Raw genomic sequence first — 17794 nt, 5'->3', positions numbered from 1 at the left:
TCCCCCAGATTAATTTCTACATCCTAATAAACTTGTTCACTTGTCGGAAAGAACAAAAGAAACATTCGATTTTCAAAATTTGCCGCGCAAATTAGAATAGGTCGTTATCTGATTTGAAAATGAAACAAATGCAATCAGAAGCGCCAGAATCTTCTTTTTACCTCTTAGGATTCGTCACGTGATTGGAATTTTGAAAAAACTTTGCGCACGGTTTAATTATCTCTATTTCTTTCTAAACTTGAGCCGTTTTTTTTTTTTTTTTTTTTTTTCTTTACACCGTGATCGATCGATTAATCTCACGGCGTTTCTTCCCTCGCGCAAGGTCGGCTTTTTTATCGGTCTGCTACGGTAGGTATATAATAAACTTGTCTGCCGTTCTCCGGCAATTCTTCACGCTAATTCTTTCTCTATCATCATAATTACGTTATACCTGTTTTCGCGAAACGATTGCTTAATTTAAACGAAAAGTCAATCGACTGTTTGCCGTATAATTAGGATAGAAATAAATAAATAGATAAATAAATGAGAAATAAAAACGAAAATTTTTAAAATAATTTGTTAGTCAATTAATCTTGAATGCATATACCTGTACACTTAATTCAATTCTAATATACATAAACTCTCATCTGAATTATTACACGTATTGTAAATATACGAAAAAGTATCTCTATAACTATTCTCTTATCGCTTTTACTCTTATTTTATATCTTATAGTCAACTTTTTATTTATTTTTTTTTTTCGATATTGAATAACGATCAAACGTTACGTTATAAATAACCAATCAAATAAGAAACCGCGTGTACAAAACTATAATCTTTAAAAACCGTATGCATTCTGATTTGCTAATTTAATTATAAACATCTCGCGCAACAGTTGTGATACATCAAAAATAACATACGGTAAAAACAATTAGTGATAGATCAATCGATTCATCAATTTGTGTATTCATTACCGTCAGTTCACGCATGCGCATAAGGTATATTATGTATACGTAGATACAATTTATAGTCCAGTATCACGATACCATTAAACTGTGCCTGTAACTATTAATACCCGTTGGCCAGAAACGAAATGATATACAAACACGTATTACATTTTATTACGATAAGATGAAAATTCTCTCTCTCAAGTACTGTGGGAATATGTAAATCTCGGAATGTTATATTATACATACATTGTCTACATATGTATGTATATATAATACGTACAGATACTACGTAAGTACTCAGTTTTTCGGTTTGTCTATCGGACGATGATGTCAAGAAACGATGCTCTCGACGATTCCGATTTACAAAGTCATAAGAACTAACAGAAAAAAAAATATCCTTCAACACTCTAATTATACATGAAACGAATAACGAATTTTATAAAACAACAGTGATTCTTCCGTAATCTGGCCATAATTTTTTTCATTCTTTGTCATTACATATCGTATTGACAGATCGATAAGAAGAAAAAAAATTTATCAATTTATCACACACTCTCAATTCCTTACTGCCGGTGTCGACTACTCGTCATATTTCTGAAACTCTGAAAAAATTACCGAACTGCGTCGTCGTGAGTTTTATTATCATTATTATCATTACTGCTTGTATATATATATCTATACTTTTTTAAATAAGAAAAATATAAACAAATAAACCAATATTCGATCCAGTTTAGCCTGTGCGCACCTGCAGTAAATACACTATCAACACTTAGAAGCTATTGAAGTATACAGTACGCGGTATTTAATTGTTTTCGAGGCTTCCAGAGGAGGCGGAAGAAAAATATGCGAGTGTGAATGCATAGTTAGGTACAAGTAAAACTGAAGGATCCGTACTTCGCGGAAGGATCTTTCTCGTCCGTAATTCTCTTCGCACCGTCTTGAGTACACCATAATCCAACCTAAAATTCCTCGGCGTAATATTTAAAACTGTGTGGATTTTTCCTGGCAAAGGACAAGGCCGGTGAAGATCCTTCTTCCTTCCGCCTTTCATTTCCTTTGGGGTTTAAAACCCCCGGCGAAGTATAAATTGTATTACGGTATACAGGGAGAGAGACAGAGAGCGAGAGAGAGAGAGATAGAGGGAGAGATATATAGATAGATACAAAGCATCACGGGTCGCGGCGATGCCTGCAAGTCCGTAAGGCTGTAAATAAACGGCCTTTCGTGCAAAGAGCGCGGAGTTACTGCCGTCTGGTACCAAGCCGAGGGACCAACGCGAGGGTAAAACGCCTCTCGACCGCTGTCTCGTCGGGCTCGAAAAGGAAAGGAAGGGTCCCTCCCTACAATACACCTCGGATAACCTCCTCGCCCAGCGTCCCTACCTTTATATACGTATCAGTGGGTATAAGTTTGTGTACATCTAACGGTGCGTCTACCGGGTGGCGCTTTTCGAATCAACTACTTTTACCCTTATAATTCTGTACAAGATTTTCGTCTTTTTACTCATATTTATTATTTGATTATAGAATAGCGCTAATTATAATAAGTTAAGAGAATTGATGAATTAGAGGTGTCCTGATGATTGATACGTATATATATATATATATATATATATATATAGATCTTTTCTATCTTTCTTTCTTCCTCGGAGATACTTTGAAGAATTTCAAAGTGATGCTTAATTTTTCTATAACTACATATTCCTTCGATTTTCTTTTTCTTTTCTTTTTTTTTTTTAATCTTCTTAGTTATTTCATGCTCAACGCATATTCCAACGTAGCTGTCACTTATTTATTCACTTGAAAATTTCTACAACTACAACTTGTTCGTGCATATGTGTTACAAGGAATTCCCAAGTGAATGTTAAATTGGATAATCATAGAACTGGCGACAAAGAAGAAGAAGATTAGCATTAAAACAGAGAGAGAGAGAGAGAGAGAGAGAGAGAATATGTATAATGCGGTTGACTTACGCCTCGGTTGGGGGTGGCGAGTAAAACGTCGAGTGATAGGAAGCCAGATCCACGCTCTTAGCCGGCACCATCATTCCACTCGGTAGTAAATCCATTTTCCGTTCTTTAATCAGTTAATTTTAAACAATTTCATCAGTTTATTATCATTTAGCGAAAATCTTCGGCTCTATTCTACTTTCTCTCTTCCTTTAAACATGTATATTTATTTATATTTATATATATTAAATACGTTCTATCCCGAAATTTGTACAACCCGTTCGTATGGTCAAAATCGCTTAAGCACACGGTCGGTGTAATTAATCGATTAATATGAAAATATTCGCATAGATTATTGATTTATCAATTAACTCATGCTCTTCACTTTCGCGTCACGCTTTATACGCGCAATCATCGAATTCTTACAATAATCCATACTACGTATTTCGATTATAATATTCTTACCGTTATCGTCAAATATCACAACACGAACGGCGCAATATTATAGTGGATAAATTTGAAGGGGGAAAAAAAGCACGACACAACCGAAAACCTTATCGCCACACCGCAATTATAATTTTGCGTTGCGGATAATTTTTTCGTTCCCCTAATATAACTGGCCATTATTATTATTTATCTCGTTGCTTTTACAAATCGAACCGCAACGACAATCGTAGCTGCTACAGCCGATGCTGCTGCAGCTGATGGTTTTATTCATATTTCAATTATTATCGTGAATCTTTAAAATTTATACCGATAAATTTCCTCGTCCTTAATTTATTATATTTATTGTTATTATTATTATTTATTACACACGGTGTAAGAAACAGGTCTCAACGTCACACAAAGATCTAGTTTCCATTTGGTATTATTCGTAGGTTTACATGCAACACACGTGTATTATTAACTTTGTTAATAATTATCGTGCAAATATATATATATATATATACACATATATACATATACGATTCATTCGTACGATTCTCGCGATTTAATCAATCCATCCATGTCCTTGGTGTTTGTTTCTTTTTTTTTTATTTTTGTGTTTTTTTTTTTCGCTAGTCCATCGATTTCTTTAAAAGCATCGATAAGAGCGCAGAGTACATCGTAAAGTCGCGGTCGGCCTTAACAACAACAATAAAAACAACAATAACAACAAAAACAACAACAACGGAACAACGAAATACTCGTTGACTTCATCTCGAGTCCGATCCAGTCGACGGCCAACTTCTGACTAATCGTAAGGGATCCGACACGGTCGGTCAGGACCAACGCTTCTGACTCCCGTGGAACAAGCAGGGATGAGATGGACGTCGGTAGGGGGAGGGGGGAGCTTTCGAGGGGGAAAAACACGAGAGAGAGAGAGAGAGAGAGAGAGAGAGCGAAGAGGAGGGGGGAACGACAATTAGTGTGTGCGTTGTGCGTGTGTATGGGGGGGGGGGGGGCCCCTTGGCATGGGGCACCATGGGTCGGCGCTACGAACATCACCGAAGTAGAAAGACGGAAATACACGAAGTTATGGAGGGATGATGCCGATCATCGCTTCTCGTGTATTATATGAATCAAGATTGTTGATTTTAGGATATGTATGGATGTATGGATGTATGGATGTACCATTATTGCTGGGTACACTCGTGAGAGAAATTTTTAGTTCCGGTTACCGCTCGGTCATTAACTATTTTCATTTTTTACCAGAATCGAAAAATATAGTCCTAGGTAGAAAATGGAAATTAGTTTTCTAGCTGTTACCGGAAATCCTAGCATCCGTTGCTATTCTTTATCATCACGATCGCTGTTACTAGATTTTCTAGCAACTGTTGCGAAAATTTAACGCCTGCGCAACGATAAGTTGACGTTAAAGCCTTGTTTAACTAAAAAAGTAAAGTAATCCTCAGAAACTGATTTTGCGTTGCAACAACCAAAAAAGGATCAAAGATAGATACTAACTTCAGCCTATTTTAAAATTACAGAGAATTTTCAATCGGAATACAAACTGGAAAATCCTGATCAAAAAATACATACACTTTTCTAGAGAGAGAGAGAGAAAAAAGTGAAATCAAAATATCCAAGTTTACAGAATATAAATATAATACACGATACATATTACCGTGTATGTTGTGCTCCGTTCAAAAGTTGGCGAAAAACTTGAAATAATGATAAAATTTAGAACTCGGTAAAAAAAAAATAAATAAATAAATAAACAAATAAATCGTCACATTCAAATTACCCTCGAATTTGAATAAAACATCCTTCTTATTACCATCGCGTTTAATGGTACAGGATGAGTAGAGTCAATTTTACGAGAATATCTTGGAGCTCTATATGGTACATATTTTTGTACATAACACGATTTTTTAACGACAAACAACGGGGGGATATCCGGTGTCCAAGGAACAACCGGGTTAGCGAGAAGGATCGCGTTTCGCACTTTCGTGCACGCATGCGATGTTCCCTCACGTATTATTATACTCAAAGCACAAATGCATACACGTATAATACACACCGATGTAACCGTACGATTGTAATCGTAACCGAATCTGCGAGGGCAAAATCTCGCGTGGCCACAAATTTTTGGAAAAAAAATTCGATGTCAAGAATATCATCTGGGCGAAATTGTCAGGTTTATATTAACTTGTTTATACTAAAAGTTTGAAGCAATAAACCGATACTATTTTTTTTGGGAAAAAAAAATATCATGCCATTTCCACATTTTCCATTACCTAAAATCTAGTTTTCCCTGAAATTTTCTCCAAGTTCTAGTAAGTTGCTAAAAAGAAAAATGTAACTTGCAAAAATAGTCAGCGTTGAGCAAGTTTGTTTTCTCGAGGAAAAAAAGTAAACTCGTTACCCCAAAAAAATCATTTCTAGTTCCCATGATAGGAAAACTTATATTCACAGTTTTTTCCATTGCCGAATTAAAAATCCCATGAAAATTCCAGCTTTTCCCCATAACGTGGGTATAACAAATATTTGAGATGTGGCCGTTTAATTTCATCCGTTTTCTTCTTCCTTCTTTGCTTTGCGCTTCCTCCTCTTTCCACTTCTCTGTATAATAATCGATCATAAATCAGAATCTCTATCTTCTCACGGATTTCAGTAATCGATTAAATTAATGTATCTAACAGAGACGAGCCGGAAGACGTGGAATTTGAATAATATCCGAACACATTAGTTATACATCGGTGTTTGCTATTAACGTCCATAATCACCGGATACGATCAAAGATTACGTGATCAACGGCTAATTGACGCAGATATCGCGTCGTAACGATTTGTGCGAAGATAAATTCTGCGAAGAAAATAAAAAGAACAACAGCAATAACAATAACAATCCCAAACAATTTTCTATTTCATTTCTTAATTTTCATCGAAATTCAACGTCTCTTTCGACATATAAAAAAAGAAAATAAGGCAAATCACTGGTACGATTTATTATTTAACAATATGAACGTGAGAGAGTTGCGGGAATTTTTCGTCGTTCGTTCAAGACTTTATTACGTATTCTTTGTAAGATCGACGCGGATGATGAAACTGGTGTGTAAAGCAAGGAAGAAAGAAAGAAACGAGGGAGAGAAAAATGTACCTTTATTTTTAATGGTGCCTTTAATTATATATATAATTTTTTAATTTTTAATTTTTAATTTTTGTTATATATATCTGTCCCCTCTTCTACTCTCTCTCTCCAATATCCCTCAGCATTAACGTTGATACAACACGCAGTCCGAAGACTGCACCACCCGCTAAGAAATCTCTTTAAATATATACACACGACGTAAAGTGCAATAACAATAAGAGTATACGATAAAAAAAATAGAAAAAATAAAAAAAAAAAGAAAAAGAAAAGGAAGAGGAAAAAATGCACGTGTCGTAATTTGACTACGCCTTTAGACAGCAGCAGCAGCAACAGAAGCTGAGCCTCTGTCTAAGTTATTTCAGGCTTTGGGCCCTTTATAGAAATAAATATCACGTGTCGCATGGCATCGCTTTATCCCAACCCTTATAGCGGGAACAGGATTCGTAGAAATAATTTCTTAAATATTTTTTTTCCAAAATTTTACAGTTACTTGTGTGGTACTTTTACTCTCCCTTTTCCCTTTCCACACCGTAGCTTCAATTTTTTTTTTTTTTTTTTTTTACAACACGTATAAACTGCTATTTTACGATCGAAATTTAATAATTTTTGTTTCAACGTTTATACGGTATTTTACTGGCCCAAAAAGTGAAAAAAAAAAAAAAAAAAACGAAGCACCGTGCCGTATTACACGTACCCTTGCTGTAAAACGTTTCAACGTGAAGCGGGGTGACCACGTGTTGAGATACTAATCTGCCTCAGTCAGCTTATTAAACAGCATTACACAAACCTGTGAGATATGTCGCCACAGCCGCGGTGAGGATGATGATGAGAAAATTCTTGGTTAACTCGAAGACGGGGATAAAAAAACGCGGTGGATGAATAGAGGGAGAGAAAGAGAGAAAGAGAGATTAACAGACGTCTCGTGAGTGTAAACATTGCGTTATCGTTCCTTGTTGAAGAAAAATAAAGAACCTTTTTCAAAAAAAGACCGCAATAAGAGGGAGGGGGAAAAAAACGAGAAAGAAAATTAAAGGAAAGAGAAATCACTTTGCGGTTCGAAAGGCTCGACGTCTCGTACTGCAAACATTCATGAGGCTGAAGTTGGTAACGTTTGGGTAACGAAACGTTGGGGGAAGAAAAAAGTTACTATCTCGCAATATCGTAGTGATTTTGAAGTGGTTAAATTTTCGAAATATGCATTTCTTTTACCTCATTATAATTTACTGTATTTCAGATGTTCCTAATTCGTATTTTGTGTTTCTTTTCATGCATGGCGTATAAGCGATTCATTGATTCGTACAAACAAAAATCTGCCACCAAATTTTTATAACTCTTTAGTATTCGAGCGTTTTTTTTTTTCCTTCTCTTTCTGACAGTGCACGAGCATTATGCATTTATCGGAGCTCACCTACAAAAGCATCGAACGTACTGAGCAACATGTGGCGAACGGTGGCGCCATGAAACCGAACAACCACCAACCCCCTGGGTTCACGTTATGGGGCCGAAAAGGGGGAAAAAGGTTCTAGTAACATATGCAAGCGGTGTAAAATTCTCCTTCTCTCTCTCTCTCTCTCTCTCTCTCTTTCTCCCTCTTCAAAAAATGAGTCACCAACAGAGGGGTTTGGGTTTCGCGCAGGCTTCTCCTATCACGCGTGTCGTAAAGTATACGTGTATAGAACGCGCGATTCGTTCACCCTTCGATAAACACGCTTCGCAAAAGTTGAGCCAAGGAGGGAATAAAAAAAAAAATAAAAAATTATACACATTCAAAATGGGGGAGACGAAGCTCGGGGTTCAAGAGACGAAGACTTGACCGAGTTGCGAGTTGTATTCAAGTGTTCTATATACATATACACGTATATGATAATGTACGAAAAAAAAATTGGCGAAGCGGAATAAGTGAAAGAAAAAAAAAGGAAAAGAAAGAAAAAAAAACGATATAATATATTATAATTTTTAACGCTTGAAATTAGGACAAAAAATTTGTCTTTGCTTCGTGTTTCAACGAAGATTTCTCGATATTGAAAAAAAATCGCACGCATCTCAGGTTTTACGAAAAATTTTTGTTTCGTCGCGGAAAAAAGACTAAAAAAAAAAGAAACAAAGAAACATAGTCACCAAAGGATTTAAGGATATTTCAATTTTGAAATTCCTAAACATGGCCTGTTTTTTTGCTTCGATATTTCAATGTCGTTGAAACGGTGGTAAAAATTTTTCAATTTTTCACAAGCGTCTCGGAGAAAAGCGAAATCTAGTTAAAAAAAAAAAAAAAAAAAAAGACCTTTTCCGAACCGTCCTAATACATATATGTATATTACATTCGTATACCGACAATGAGTGCGAATCGGGAATTGACCTCCCGAAGTGTTTAGTTCCTAATTTAAAAATCAAGAACGTAGGCGAGCAGGCGAGGCGAGTGCGCGCTGGTAAAAGAAGAAGAAAATAATGGGTTACATCGGTTTCTTCTTATGTAAGCCAACGTCGTCTGCATAGCGCGGTGCGCAAGAATAAAAGAGATCGGGAATAAGGATCGCGGGTGTTCTCATCGCGGATGATCGTCGAGAGCGGATTGTACCCTGCCCTGAGAAAAGAGAGACGAGTTTCCAGGGATTCCTGGACGCCGTAGAGGGAAAACCTGGAGAATCTATATCTCAGCTTTAATCGGCCGTAGAAGGTTGAGAACCAGGAATGCGGGGCCCTCCTCCTTACACTCGGCGAGGGAACCTGTCCGGACCTCCGAGAGCGACCTGAGCAGCATCCCTGGACCTCGTCTTATCTCTCGCTCTCTCTCTCTTCGCACGTACTTTCGGTACACGGAACGTACGCAGAGGTTCCATGTAAAATGTACACGCATACAGAGACGCGGGTATTTACATTATACGCTGTGAGCCGAGGCGTTCGTTCCGTATTTTCGAGTACTTTCACAGTCGTTTTGTTGGATTTCTTTTTTTATTCAAATTTATGATATTACCACATCATGTGGGGCGAAAAGAAAGCAGAGAAAAATTCATTATACTTGATATATACCGCGTATACGTTTGATGTGTTGCGTTTTCATGAAAAGTGGGGAAAAAAAAAAAACAAAAACGGGATACAATAAGAGACTCGTGTGTTTAAACGGCGATGCAGCAAAGTTTCTTTTTTAAAGGGACTGCGAAATAGATTTTGCCGCACAGTTTGGAGAAAATTCGTTTACAGATAACGCGGACGGTTGTGAAAAAAAAAACACCCTTCGAAGAAAATAGGATAAGATTCCTTTTAATTTCACGCAATGATATTGAAACTTATTAAGGGTAGGAGGAGGTACAGCTAATTGGAAAGTCTGAAATCGTCAGTTTCAGAAACAAATTTGTCATAAACAAATTTTGGCATAGAAATTGAAAAATCTAGCCACGAGGTCGATTCGATAAACAATTTTTAATGAATTTGTCAATGTTTCAAGCCGATCGGATAAAAATTGACCGGACGAATCTGCGCCATCGAATTGAAAACGTGGTCGTTGGCTACTTATATGCGCAGTGTCGTCATTTTGCTATTAATTTCGTTCAAAAAATTGTACAATGTTCTCGAAACTATGAACAATAAAGCCCTCATTTTCTTAGAAAAAAAAAACAAAAAAAAAAAAAGGTCCAAGCCGTACCCGTCCCTTAATAATTTCAAAATTCCTGATACAACATTACTTCAGCCAATCGTAATACGTAATTCCGACTATAATTTTTATTTTTATTTATTTTTCTTCATTTTTTTTTGCAGACAGGAACCTGAAGCAACAGCGATTCGATTCGAAACCTCGTCGAGTTCGCCTCTCGACATTGTTTATAATTCGTACAAACGAAGACACGAGCCGTGCATGAGAAAAACGTTAAACTACCACGGACTCGACTTCCAATTTTTTTATATTATCTACATCTGACTCTCCGCTCTTCGTATGGGGCGCAAGGAGAGTAAAGGATGGGGAATGGGAATGGGAATGGAGGGAAAAGAGGAGACGGGGGGGAGGAGGAGGAAAGGGGGGCCGGCGACCAGACGACGACGTAACATTTGAACCCTCCTCGGTTTCGTTCGAGGTTTCATTCGTTCCTCGTTCCCGACGATCGTCCTTCCTTACTCACTTACCACCGACTGACTGACTGTCTGTCTGTCTGACTGACTGACTGACTGACTAATTGTCCTCAACGTTAGTTGCTATGCGGGACGACGCGATTGCGTCACACCGAAACCCCCTCTCTCCCTAATCGCTCTCTCTCTCTCTCTCTCTCTCTCTCTCTCTCTTTCTCTCTCTCTTTCTTCTCGCTCGCTATTATCAACGACGGAGAATTTATTTTTATTCTTGATAAATAAAATCACGTTAAAGATGTATCATCGTGAGAGGGAAGCAGCTCGCTGCCGTCTCAAGCCACTTTTCTAATGATCTAGTCGTCATTGTGGATAAAAGACGTGTGAGAGCTTTCTTGTGTTATGAAATGAACAAGGTTGCTGGGTCAAGTAACATTATTGTAAAAACAGTCTTGTTACCGAGTTTAAACTGTAAGCACGCGTTTTGCTATTAAAGCATCTGTTTCAAAACACTCTCAATTTCGCTACCTGATAATTCTTTTAATAAACTCGCGAACCCAATTATCTGAACCTATGCATACCCTAGATAAAGTAAAATACAGTTGAAATAAAAGAAAAGAAAAAAGACGTTGCTCGATTCAACGATTGATGAAACTTGGAAATTAATTCATTCTATTCTGTCTATATTTTGAGTGCAATGATAATAATCCCGATGACAATGTAATGTTCTTCGTATTGTTACATATCGTATTCTTCCCAAAGGTTTCAATTCGTTGATTTGACTCCGTCGTTGGTGCAGTTTTTATTTTTTCATTCGATTCTTTTCAATGGAAAGCTGACACCGAACGAACCCTTTACTCGCTTCCTGCAAGATATACTCGATTTCCTGTGTATGTATATATATATTTATATGCATGTACCTCCCACGGCTGCTGCTGGCCCATTTCATCTCGCGTTTACGCGTGTGGTGATGTTGCCATGCTGCGCCGAGAGCAAATAATCACATGTATGGTGGACGTGTGCACACGCGTATGGAAAAACAAGCGCTCTTTGTTTAAACATCGGTATAGGTACGCATATGCGATACGTTTAATAATGTATACGTATGTAGGTACACATATCCCACAGAGTTGAAACGTTCTTATTACGAATACAGAGTCGTTCTTTCATTGCGATTCGAACATCCTGAGAACAAGGATAATTAGGATAACCTGGTCTGCTCTGTCGGAGATGGAAAAATACCATAATCCCTTCCTTCTACCGACTTTCCCAAAAGTTTTCACCTTTTTTAAAAATCTAGTGAAAACCCTGAGAAATTTCATATGCTATTACACGAATATCTAGATCCTTTTTCTTTCGATCGACACACCTCGGAATGCGCGGGAAAATTTAAACGCGCTCTCGTGATTCGTAGCTTTTTACAGTTTCGCCTGACGACGAAGGCATCGAGATATAGAGTAGCTGTGCGTGGGGTATTATGGCATTGATAAAACAAGGGGGGGAAAGATAAACGGCGATAAAACAAGTAACGTGAAAAAATGAAACAGGAAGGCCCGGTGCGACTGCCGCGGGCCACGTGTTCCGGCAGACACCTGTCGTCGTTCTTTCTAGGTGAGCGATAAACGGCGAAGTATGCAGTCGAAAAAAACAAAAGACGGAAGAGAAGGAGGAGGAACGAAGGAACATTGAACCACATGTCTTACAAAGACGGAGGGGTGAATTTTTCACCGAGTTTTGGGAAGCAGGGGGTATTGATCGAACGAAGACGTTGTTTTGGATAAAATAAAACGAAAACATGAAAGAAGGCTGAGAATTTTTTTTTAAAAAACATGCTAAATCAAACGCGACATTCGAATGTTGTATTACGAACATTGTAACCGTTTTTTCAAATGTGCCTAAAACAACGATCGGATCGTTACTAAAATGCATAATGTTGCAAGGTACATTGTAAGCGCAGCAGCTTAGATTTTGTTTACGCAAATATATATGTATATGTGCAAAGCTGCGGTGTAAGGATCCGTAGGGGAGTTGAATAAGTAACAAATCGCAAAGGATTTAAATTATGGAATGACGAATTACGCGGTCTTTGAGCACAGCTGATTACACTGGCAAGGCAGACAACGCGTGTTGTTTACATGCGAAAGTAAAGTGACTAGCGTCACGAGATGTGATAGAATTGTCAACAACTGAGAATCGCCGCAGAGAGATTTTCGCGTTCGAAATAGATGAAGAAAAAAAAAAAAAAAAAAGATGAAGAAGAAAAAATGTAAGACGAAGAAGCGTGTTAGCACCTTGCGAATGTTTAGTAAACACCGAGAGACGATCATTGAATTGGGTAGCGAATAAATTTATGTATGTATGTACGATAAGTTGGAATAATGTATTTCTAGTCTTCTGACTCACCTAGCTCGATAAAACTGCATTTCAATCCGAGCAGGACATGTTCTTCGATCTTTTGCAATTCTCTCGGTGAGGGATTACTTGAGAGAATATGAAGTGTAAGCGATCTCTCTCTCTCTCTCTCTCTCTCTCTCTCACTCTTTGGTTAGTTATTATAGCATTATCGATTAGCTTTGAGCGTGCAGAGATGATAACAATATCTGCAAAATGGCCGACGCATCTATTTCTCACCCTCTCTGCACGCTGTCCGGGTTAATTTGTCAAATTAGTCGAAATACAGTTTTAAGCGTTGCACACACTGACTGATCACTCTCACGGATTCCGCGAATCGAACACCCCGAGAATTATTTAAAGCACACACCGCACGATCATAGATTTATTTTGTTTCCGGCGCGAGGCGGGTGTCTGTTTGTTTACACAAAGGACGACCGGCGGCAGCCTCGGTCCCCGAAGAATTCGTTAGGCGATCACCACCGCTGCGCAGGGTAAGTTTTCGTTTGCAGAAAATTATGCTGGCAGCGCGGGAACCGACTGTTTCGGTGACGCTGGTGACATCTAGAAACTTCTGTGCGAAGTACCGGCGTGGCGGAACGCCGGAACGGAACCAAACGAACGGCGCCAACGGACGTGCGATGTTGACTTGTTTGACAGGCCGCTGATTTGTGCTGCGAGAGCCTCGCAGTAAACGTTCGGTTCACTGGGAATTCGTTCTGTTTATTACTCGTCGGGATGAAATTCAGATGCAGAATGATCGACTCCGCAGCGATGCGCGACTTCACTAGTAAGAGGAAAGATCGATGTTTCACTGGCCTAACCATAACCTGTTTATAATTTATGTGTACGAAAAATGTAATAACTCTGTATATTTCAATCGATAGATGTGGCAAACACGGTATCCCGCCTGGCAAAGGCTTGCGTGATACGGCTTACAAAGGACGAGGTGTGCTTTCACGTCGGCGACGACTATTCGCCGATAGCGTGGGCTGTTTTGTACCAAAACAAATTCTTCAGCGAATACACCATGGTAGGTGTGTGCGAGGAACAGGATGAGATATACCTCGAATTCTCACCTGCCATGCTCGCAAAGAGCCTAAGCTCCCTCAAAATGACCGCCAAGAGCGTCAAGATCAAACTTACTAACAGAGAACAGCCATGTCTCACTATCGATATTGAATTACCTTCGATAAGCAACGAGCTTAGACAGTGCGTTCATGATGTACCTGTTAAAGTAATTCCTCGAAAAGAATGGGGGGAATATCAGGCTCCGATTATACCGTCGTTCGATGTATGTTGAAGAGACCTAATACTAAATCATATCGTCTGGCAACTTAGCTCGCGATCAAGTTTACCCCTGCAAATGCATCTCTATTTTTTGTTATAGGTTTCCATAGAGATGCCAGACATGAAACACTTGCGAAATGTTGTCGATCAGATGGGAAAAATGAGTCCACAACTTGTCGTAACTGCTAAGAAAACAGGGAAATTAATACTGAAGGTGGAAACCAGTTTTGCTACCGTAGCGACGCACTTTCAAGACTTGAAGGTTGGAGGAGACGATCGAGACTCAGGAGTAACGGATGAAGAAGAGGAAGAAGTTTCGGCCACCATAGATATTAGGAAATTTGGAATGTTTCTAACATGGGATATAATAAAAGCCGAAAGCGTAATTTGCAACGTAGTGGCTGACAGAATGATTAACATGCATATGAACATTGATGGACATTTAGAAATACACTATTTCATACCAGCCATTTCAATTCTGTAGAAATCAATTAGAATAATAAATTATAACTTTTTTTATAAAATTTTATAAAATTACGTATTTGTGCAACACCGGAAATTAATCGATTCAGATTGCTGATCGCCATATACTTCAAACAATTATCTCATTATGTATATGTAGACCAAGACAGTCCTCCAACGATGGACTTGCAGTAATAATGAATATCAATCTTTCTGAGATTGGTTGGAGTGCATATTTTACTCTTTGAAAACAAAACAAAATTCATACAATATTTGGAAGTACAGCAGATATTCGGTCATGTCAATATTCCACTCAAATTGTATTCTTAATACAGATTAAAAAATTGAATTGTGTAGTTGGAATTAGAGTACCCACCGAATAAGATGTTCAACTGGCATATCTGAATTCGCTGAAAGATGAAATCGTTGACGGTCAAGTTTGCAATTCATCCAAGGTCCTATGAAAGTAGTCACTTGTTCAATGGCGACAGAGGTGTTAATTGTAAGCCAAATTGAAGCTTCGCTCATGTTCCTGTCTAAAGTTTTGATGCATTTGATCAATCTGCTGTATCTTTGTTTGCAAAACTGACGTACGTTGATCGAGCCATTGCAAACTGTTCATATGTGCATTCAGTATTTTACCAATCTGGACAATCGGGTCACTTGAATCTTGAGATCTATTCGCTTCGTTAAGGTGCTCAATTATTTCTTTTAAATCTTCGGACATCTGCTTCAATTGGGTATCCAAATTTTCTGCAAGACGATAAGTGTATTCTCTCTCCGGATCTGAGGCGGATACTGTTGCCAATTCTTTTTCCAGTGGAACGAGACAGTCCTGTAATTCTCTTTGTTGACCAACCTGGAAGAAAAGAGACGTTAAAGTACACATTAACATAATTAGAAATTCGCGTTGAACAAGGGTTACTTTCACTTACCACATAATCCAGCTCGTGCTCTAATTGTTCCTGTTCTAGTTTAACCCTTTCAACTTCTTGATTTAGGGTAACAATTTTTTCTCCATTAGCAATGAGAAGTCTGTCCCAGGCATTGACTTGCGTTGCCTGATTTACAAACGCTTTTTCCTGCTCCTCTAGTTCCAGTGTCCATTTATTTATCGATTCTTCCAATTGACAGAAATTTAATCCACCTGGTTGACTTGTTGCAGCCGTCGAGGCTGTAACACTATTGTAAAAAGCAATTGTTAATCACATCCATGCCAAGAATTAAAATTTTATGAGCACTACGGATGAAAACACATACTTGGTCGTGGTCTCCAAAGATGTTTGTGGTGCGCTGGTAGGTGCCGCAGTCGAAGCGGCAGGATCTGTACTCTTTGCTAGAGTGAATCCTGGAGTGCTCGCAACCGTTGTTGTACCACCCGAATTGAAACTGGCTGCAGCCGTAACAGAGGGCATACTACCGAGCGTGAAGATACCCGAGGATGCTGGAGTTCCTGTGGAAAATCCAGTTGCAGCCGTAGCAGGTGCAATAGTTGCCATACTACCGAGGCCAAGGCTAGTTCCAGTTGTTTTAGCTGCTTGCGTCTGCGAGCCAGGTAGATTAAATCCACTGGCAGCGCTTGCCGTTGGCGTAGCGGTAGCAGTGGGAGCCACTGCGGTACTTGGGGCAATTTGCGGAGTGTTAAAGAGACTGAAGCCTGTAGCGCTTGTCGCAGCTGGAGTAGTGCCAACTCCGGTTGTGAATCCTGATGCTGGTGTAGATGCAGCAGGTACTGTGAAGCTCTGACCTGCCGGGCGAGCAATGGTGGTAGTAGCAACTGTTTTTGGAACACCAAAGCTTATGTTGCTGGCTGGTGGTTGGCCAGATGTGGCAGCAGTCGATGCCAAGTTGAAAGTAAGAGCAGAGGTCGTCATAGGTTTTGCACCAAAGCTTAAGCCAGGCGTAGACGAAGGCATCGCTAGGGTGCCAAGACCTGAGCTTGTATTCGGAAGAGTCGTAGTACGGAAACCTACTGATGCATTAGTCGTTGTTGCTGCACTGATCGGTGTTCCATAGGTCAGAGCCCCAGCTGGAGCCGCTGTGTTTGCTGCAGGGAGACTGCTGGCCGTTATTGCTTGCTGCTGCGGAGTTGCAAGGCCCATTAATCCTGACCCTGATCTTGCAAACCCAGTTGTTCCAGAGGACGGTGTACCGAATGCTGGAGCTGTCGCAGGAGAGGCTCCAAATGTTGCTGTTCCAAAACTGGTACTAAATGCCTGGCCAATAGATTTCGACAAGGGGTGTCCTCCTGGCTGAGCCAGACCCAGTGTCCCCTGCTTGTTGGCATCGCCGGCGCCTACTGCTGATGTTCCAAAGGTGACTGGTTGTGCTCCTGGGTCAGAGAAATTTAAGAAATTGAGAAATGAACTAAACATAACGAATGTCAGTTAGGGAGTCGACCAAAAGTTTATTACTGGGAAGCATAAAATACAGCAATTGTGGCGCAATTAGATTAAATAGTAAAGCATGGATAAGCCAGGTGACAGAGAATCTTTCGTAGGTAGCAACGAAACGTAGGTAGGTTTACCTCCTGTGACAGGCGGGGCAGTAGTTCCTGGGGTGAACCCAGCCTGGGTATTCGGATTCTGAGCGCCAAATGTATAATTCATTTTTATTTACAATAACGACTTCAATGCACTGGAAGGTGGCCGAATAACCTAACCTAAATTCGCCGAGTCGTTAATCTTTTCACCTAACTTAAAATAAAGTTTTTTTTTCCCCGATTTCGACACTCTGAAGTTTGCATCTGTAGGCACAGTGGTTGAATATTTCGTTAAAACGTATTACTCTCTACACGATGACTCTTCAAAAATTATATCGCACAGATTTACGTTAATACAAGCGCTTTTGTGTTTGACACGACTTTTCGCCCGCGCTGATGCGCAAATCGAATATTTAGACGCACGGAACGATGGAATTGGTGCGGTAGTTCGATTTACGTTACATTCAAAATTGTAATACATGTAAGTTCAGGTATTAAAAAACGATCCACAAGATTTGGGTACACGGACTTTTCGGCACAATGAATTCAGAAATTCAGTTGGTTGACGATAAGTTAAATCGCGCGCGAAGCGGCAGCGCACATGGCATCTCGTGATGCGAAAAATGGTAGGGATTCATTCCACGCCCACACGTGAGATGCTGG

At 39.3% G+C, this 17794-nt stretch overlaps 3 protein-coding genes across 5 annotated transcripts in view; 1 reads left to right on the top strand and 2 right to left on the bottom strand.

The window, feature by feature from the left end:
* LOC124182193 (myb protein) overlaps positions 1–13356 on the bottom strand; it is a 44981-nt gene extending 31625 nt beyond the window's left edge. The window contains exons 1-2 of one of the 3 annotated variants that reach the window (XM_046569128.1): positions 12910–13356; positions 2902–3004 (exon numbers count right to left, since the gene is read on the bottom strand). In XM_046569128.1, coding sequence (XP_046425084.1) covers positions 2902–2996 — 95 coding nt within the window. In that variant the 5' untranslated portion in view covers positions 2997–3004; positions 12910–13356. Of the gene's footprint in view, positions 1–2901; positions 3005–3342; positions 4051–12909 lie in introns of those variants that run through there. The other 2 variants (XM_046569129.1, XM_046569131.1) reach the window with 2 other exon arrangements.
* Positions 13357–13408: 52 nt separating this feature from the next.
* On the top strand, positions 13409–15150 carry LOC124182198 (checkpoint protein HUS1). The gene is made up of 3 exons (XM_046569135.1): positions 13409–13687; positions 13785–14191; positions 14288–15150. The coding sequence occupies exons 1-3, from the start codon at positions 13636–13638 to the stop codon at positions 14669–14671; spliced, it is 843 nt and encodes a 280-aa protein (XP_046425091.1). The 5' UTR covers positions 13409–13635; the 3' UTR covers positions 14672–15150.
* On the bottom strand, positions 14711–17599 carry LOC124182194 (nuclear pore glycoprotein p62). The gene is made up of 4 exons (XM_046569132.1): positions 17177–17599; positions 15910–16981; positions 15585–15831; positions 14711–15508 (listed from the first exon to the last, which is right to left on the bottom strand). The coding sequence occupies exons 1-4, from the start codon at positions 17256–17258 to the stop codon at positions 15146–15148; spliced, it is 1764 nt and encodes a 587-aa protein (XP_046425088.1). The 5' UTR covers positions 17259–17599; the 3' UTR covers positions 14711–15145.
* Between the last annotated feature and the right edge of the window lie 195 nt (positions 17600–17794).

Source organism: Neodiprion fabricii, chromosome 5 (genome assembly GCF_021155785.1).
Source record: "Neodiprion fabricii isolate iyNeoFabr1 chromosome 5, iyNeoFabr1.1, whole genome shotgun sequence".
Lineage (NCBI taxonomy): Eukaryota > Metazoa > Arthropoda > Insecta > Hymenoptera > Diprionidae > Neodiprion > Neodiprion fabricii.
Note: the sequence above shows the minus strand (reverse complement) of the source record. Positions and strands in the feature narration are given on the sequence as shown.

What these genes read in the sequence shown, in the direction of transcription:
- LOC124182198 (XM_046569135.1), top strand. Translation starts at nt 13,636, where the DNA reads ATGAAATTCAGATGCAGAATGATCGACTCCGCAGCGATGCGCGACTTC. An exon ending in AGCGATGCGCGACTTCACTA is followed by an intron (nt 13,688 to 13,784) that starts GTAAGAGGAAAG and finishes TTCAATCGATAG; the next exon opens with ATGTGGCAAACACGGTATCC. An exon ending in CGATTATACCGTCGTTCGAT is followed by an intron (nt 14,192 to 14,287) that starts GTATGTTGAAGA and finishes TTTTTGTTATAG; the next exon opens with GTTTCCATAGAGATGCCAGA.
- LOC124182194 (XM_046569132.1), bottom strand. Translation starts at nt 17,258, where the DNA reads ATGAATTATACATTTGGCGCTCAGAATCCGAATACCCAGGCTGGGTTC. An exon ending in TGCCCCGCCTGTCACAGGAG is followed by an intron (nt 16,982 to 17,176) that starts GTAAACCTACCT and finishes TCTCTGACCCAG; the next exon opens with GAGCACAACCAGTCACCTTT. An exon ending in AGCACGAGCTGGATTATGTG is followed by an intron (nt 15,509 to 15,584) that starts GTAAGTGAAAGT and finishes CTTTTCTTCCAG; the next exon opens with GTTGGTCAACAAAGAGAATT.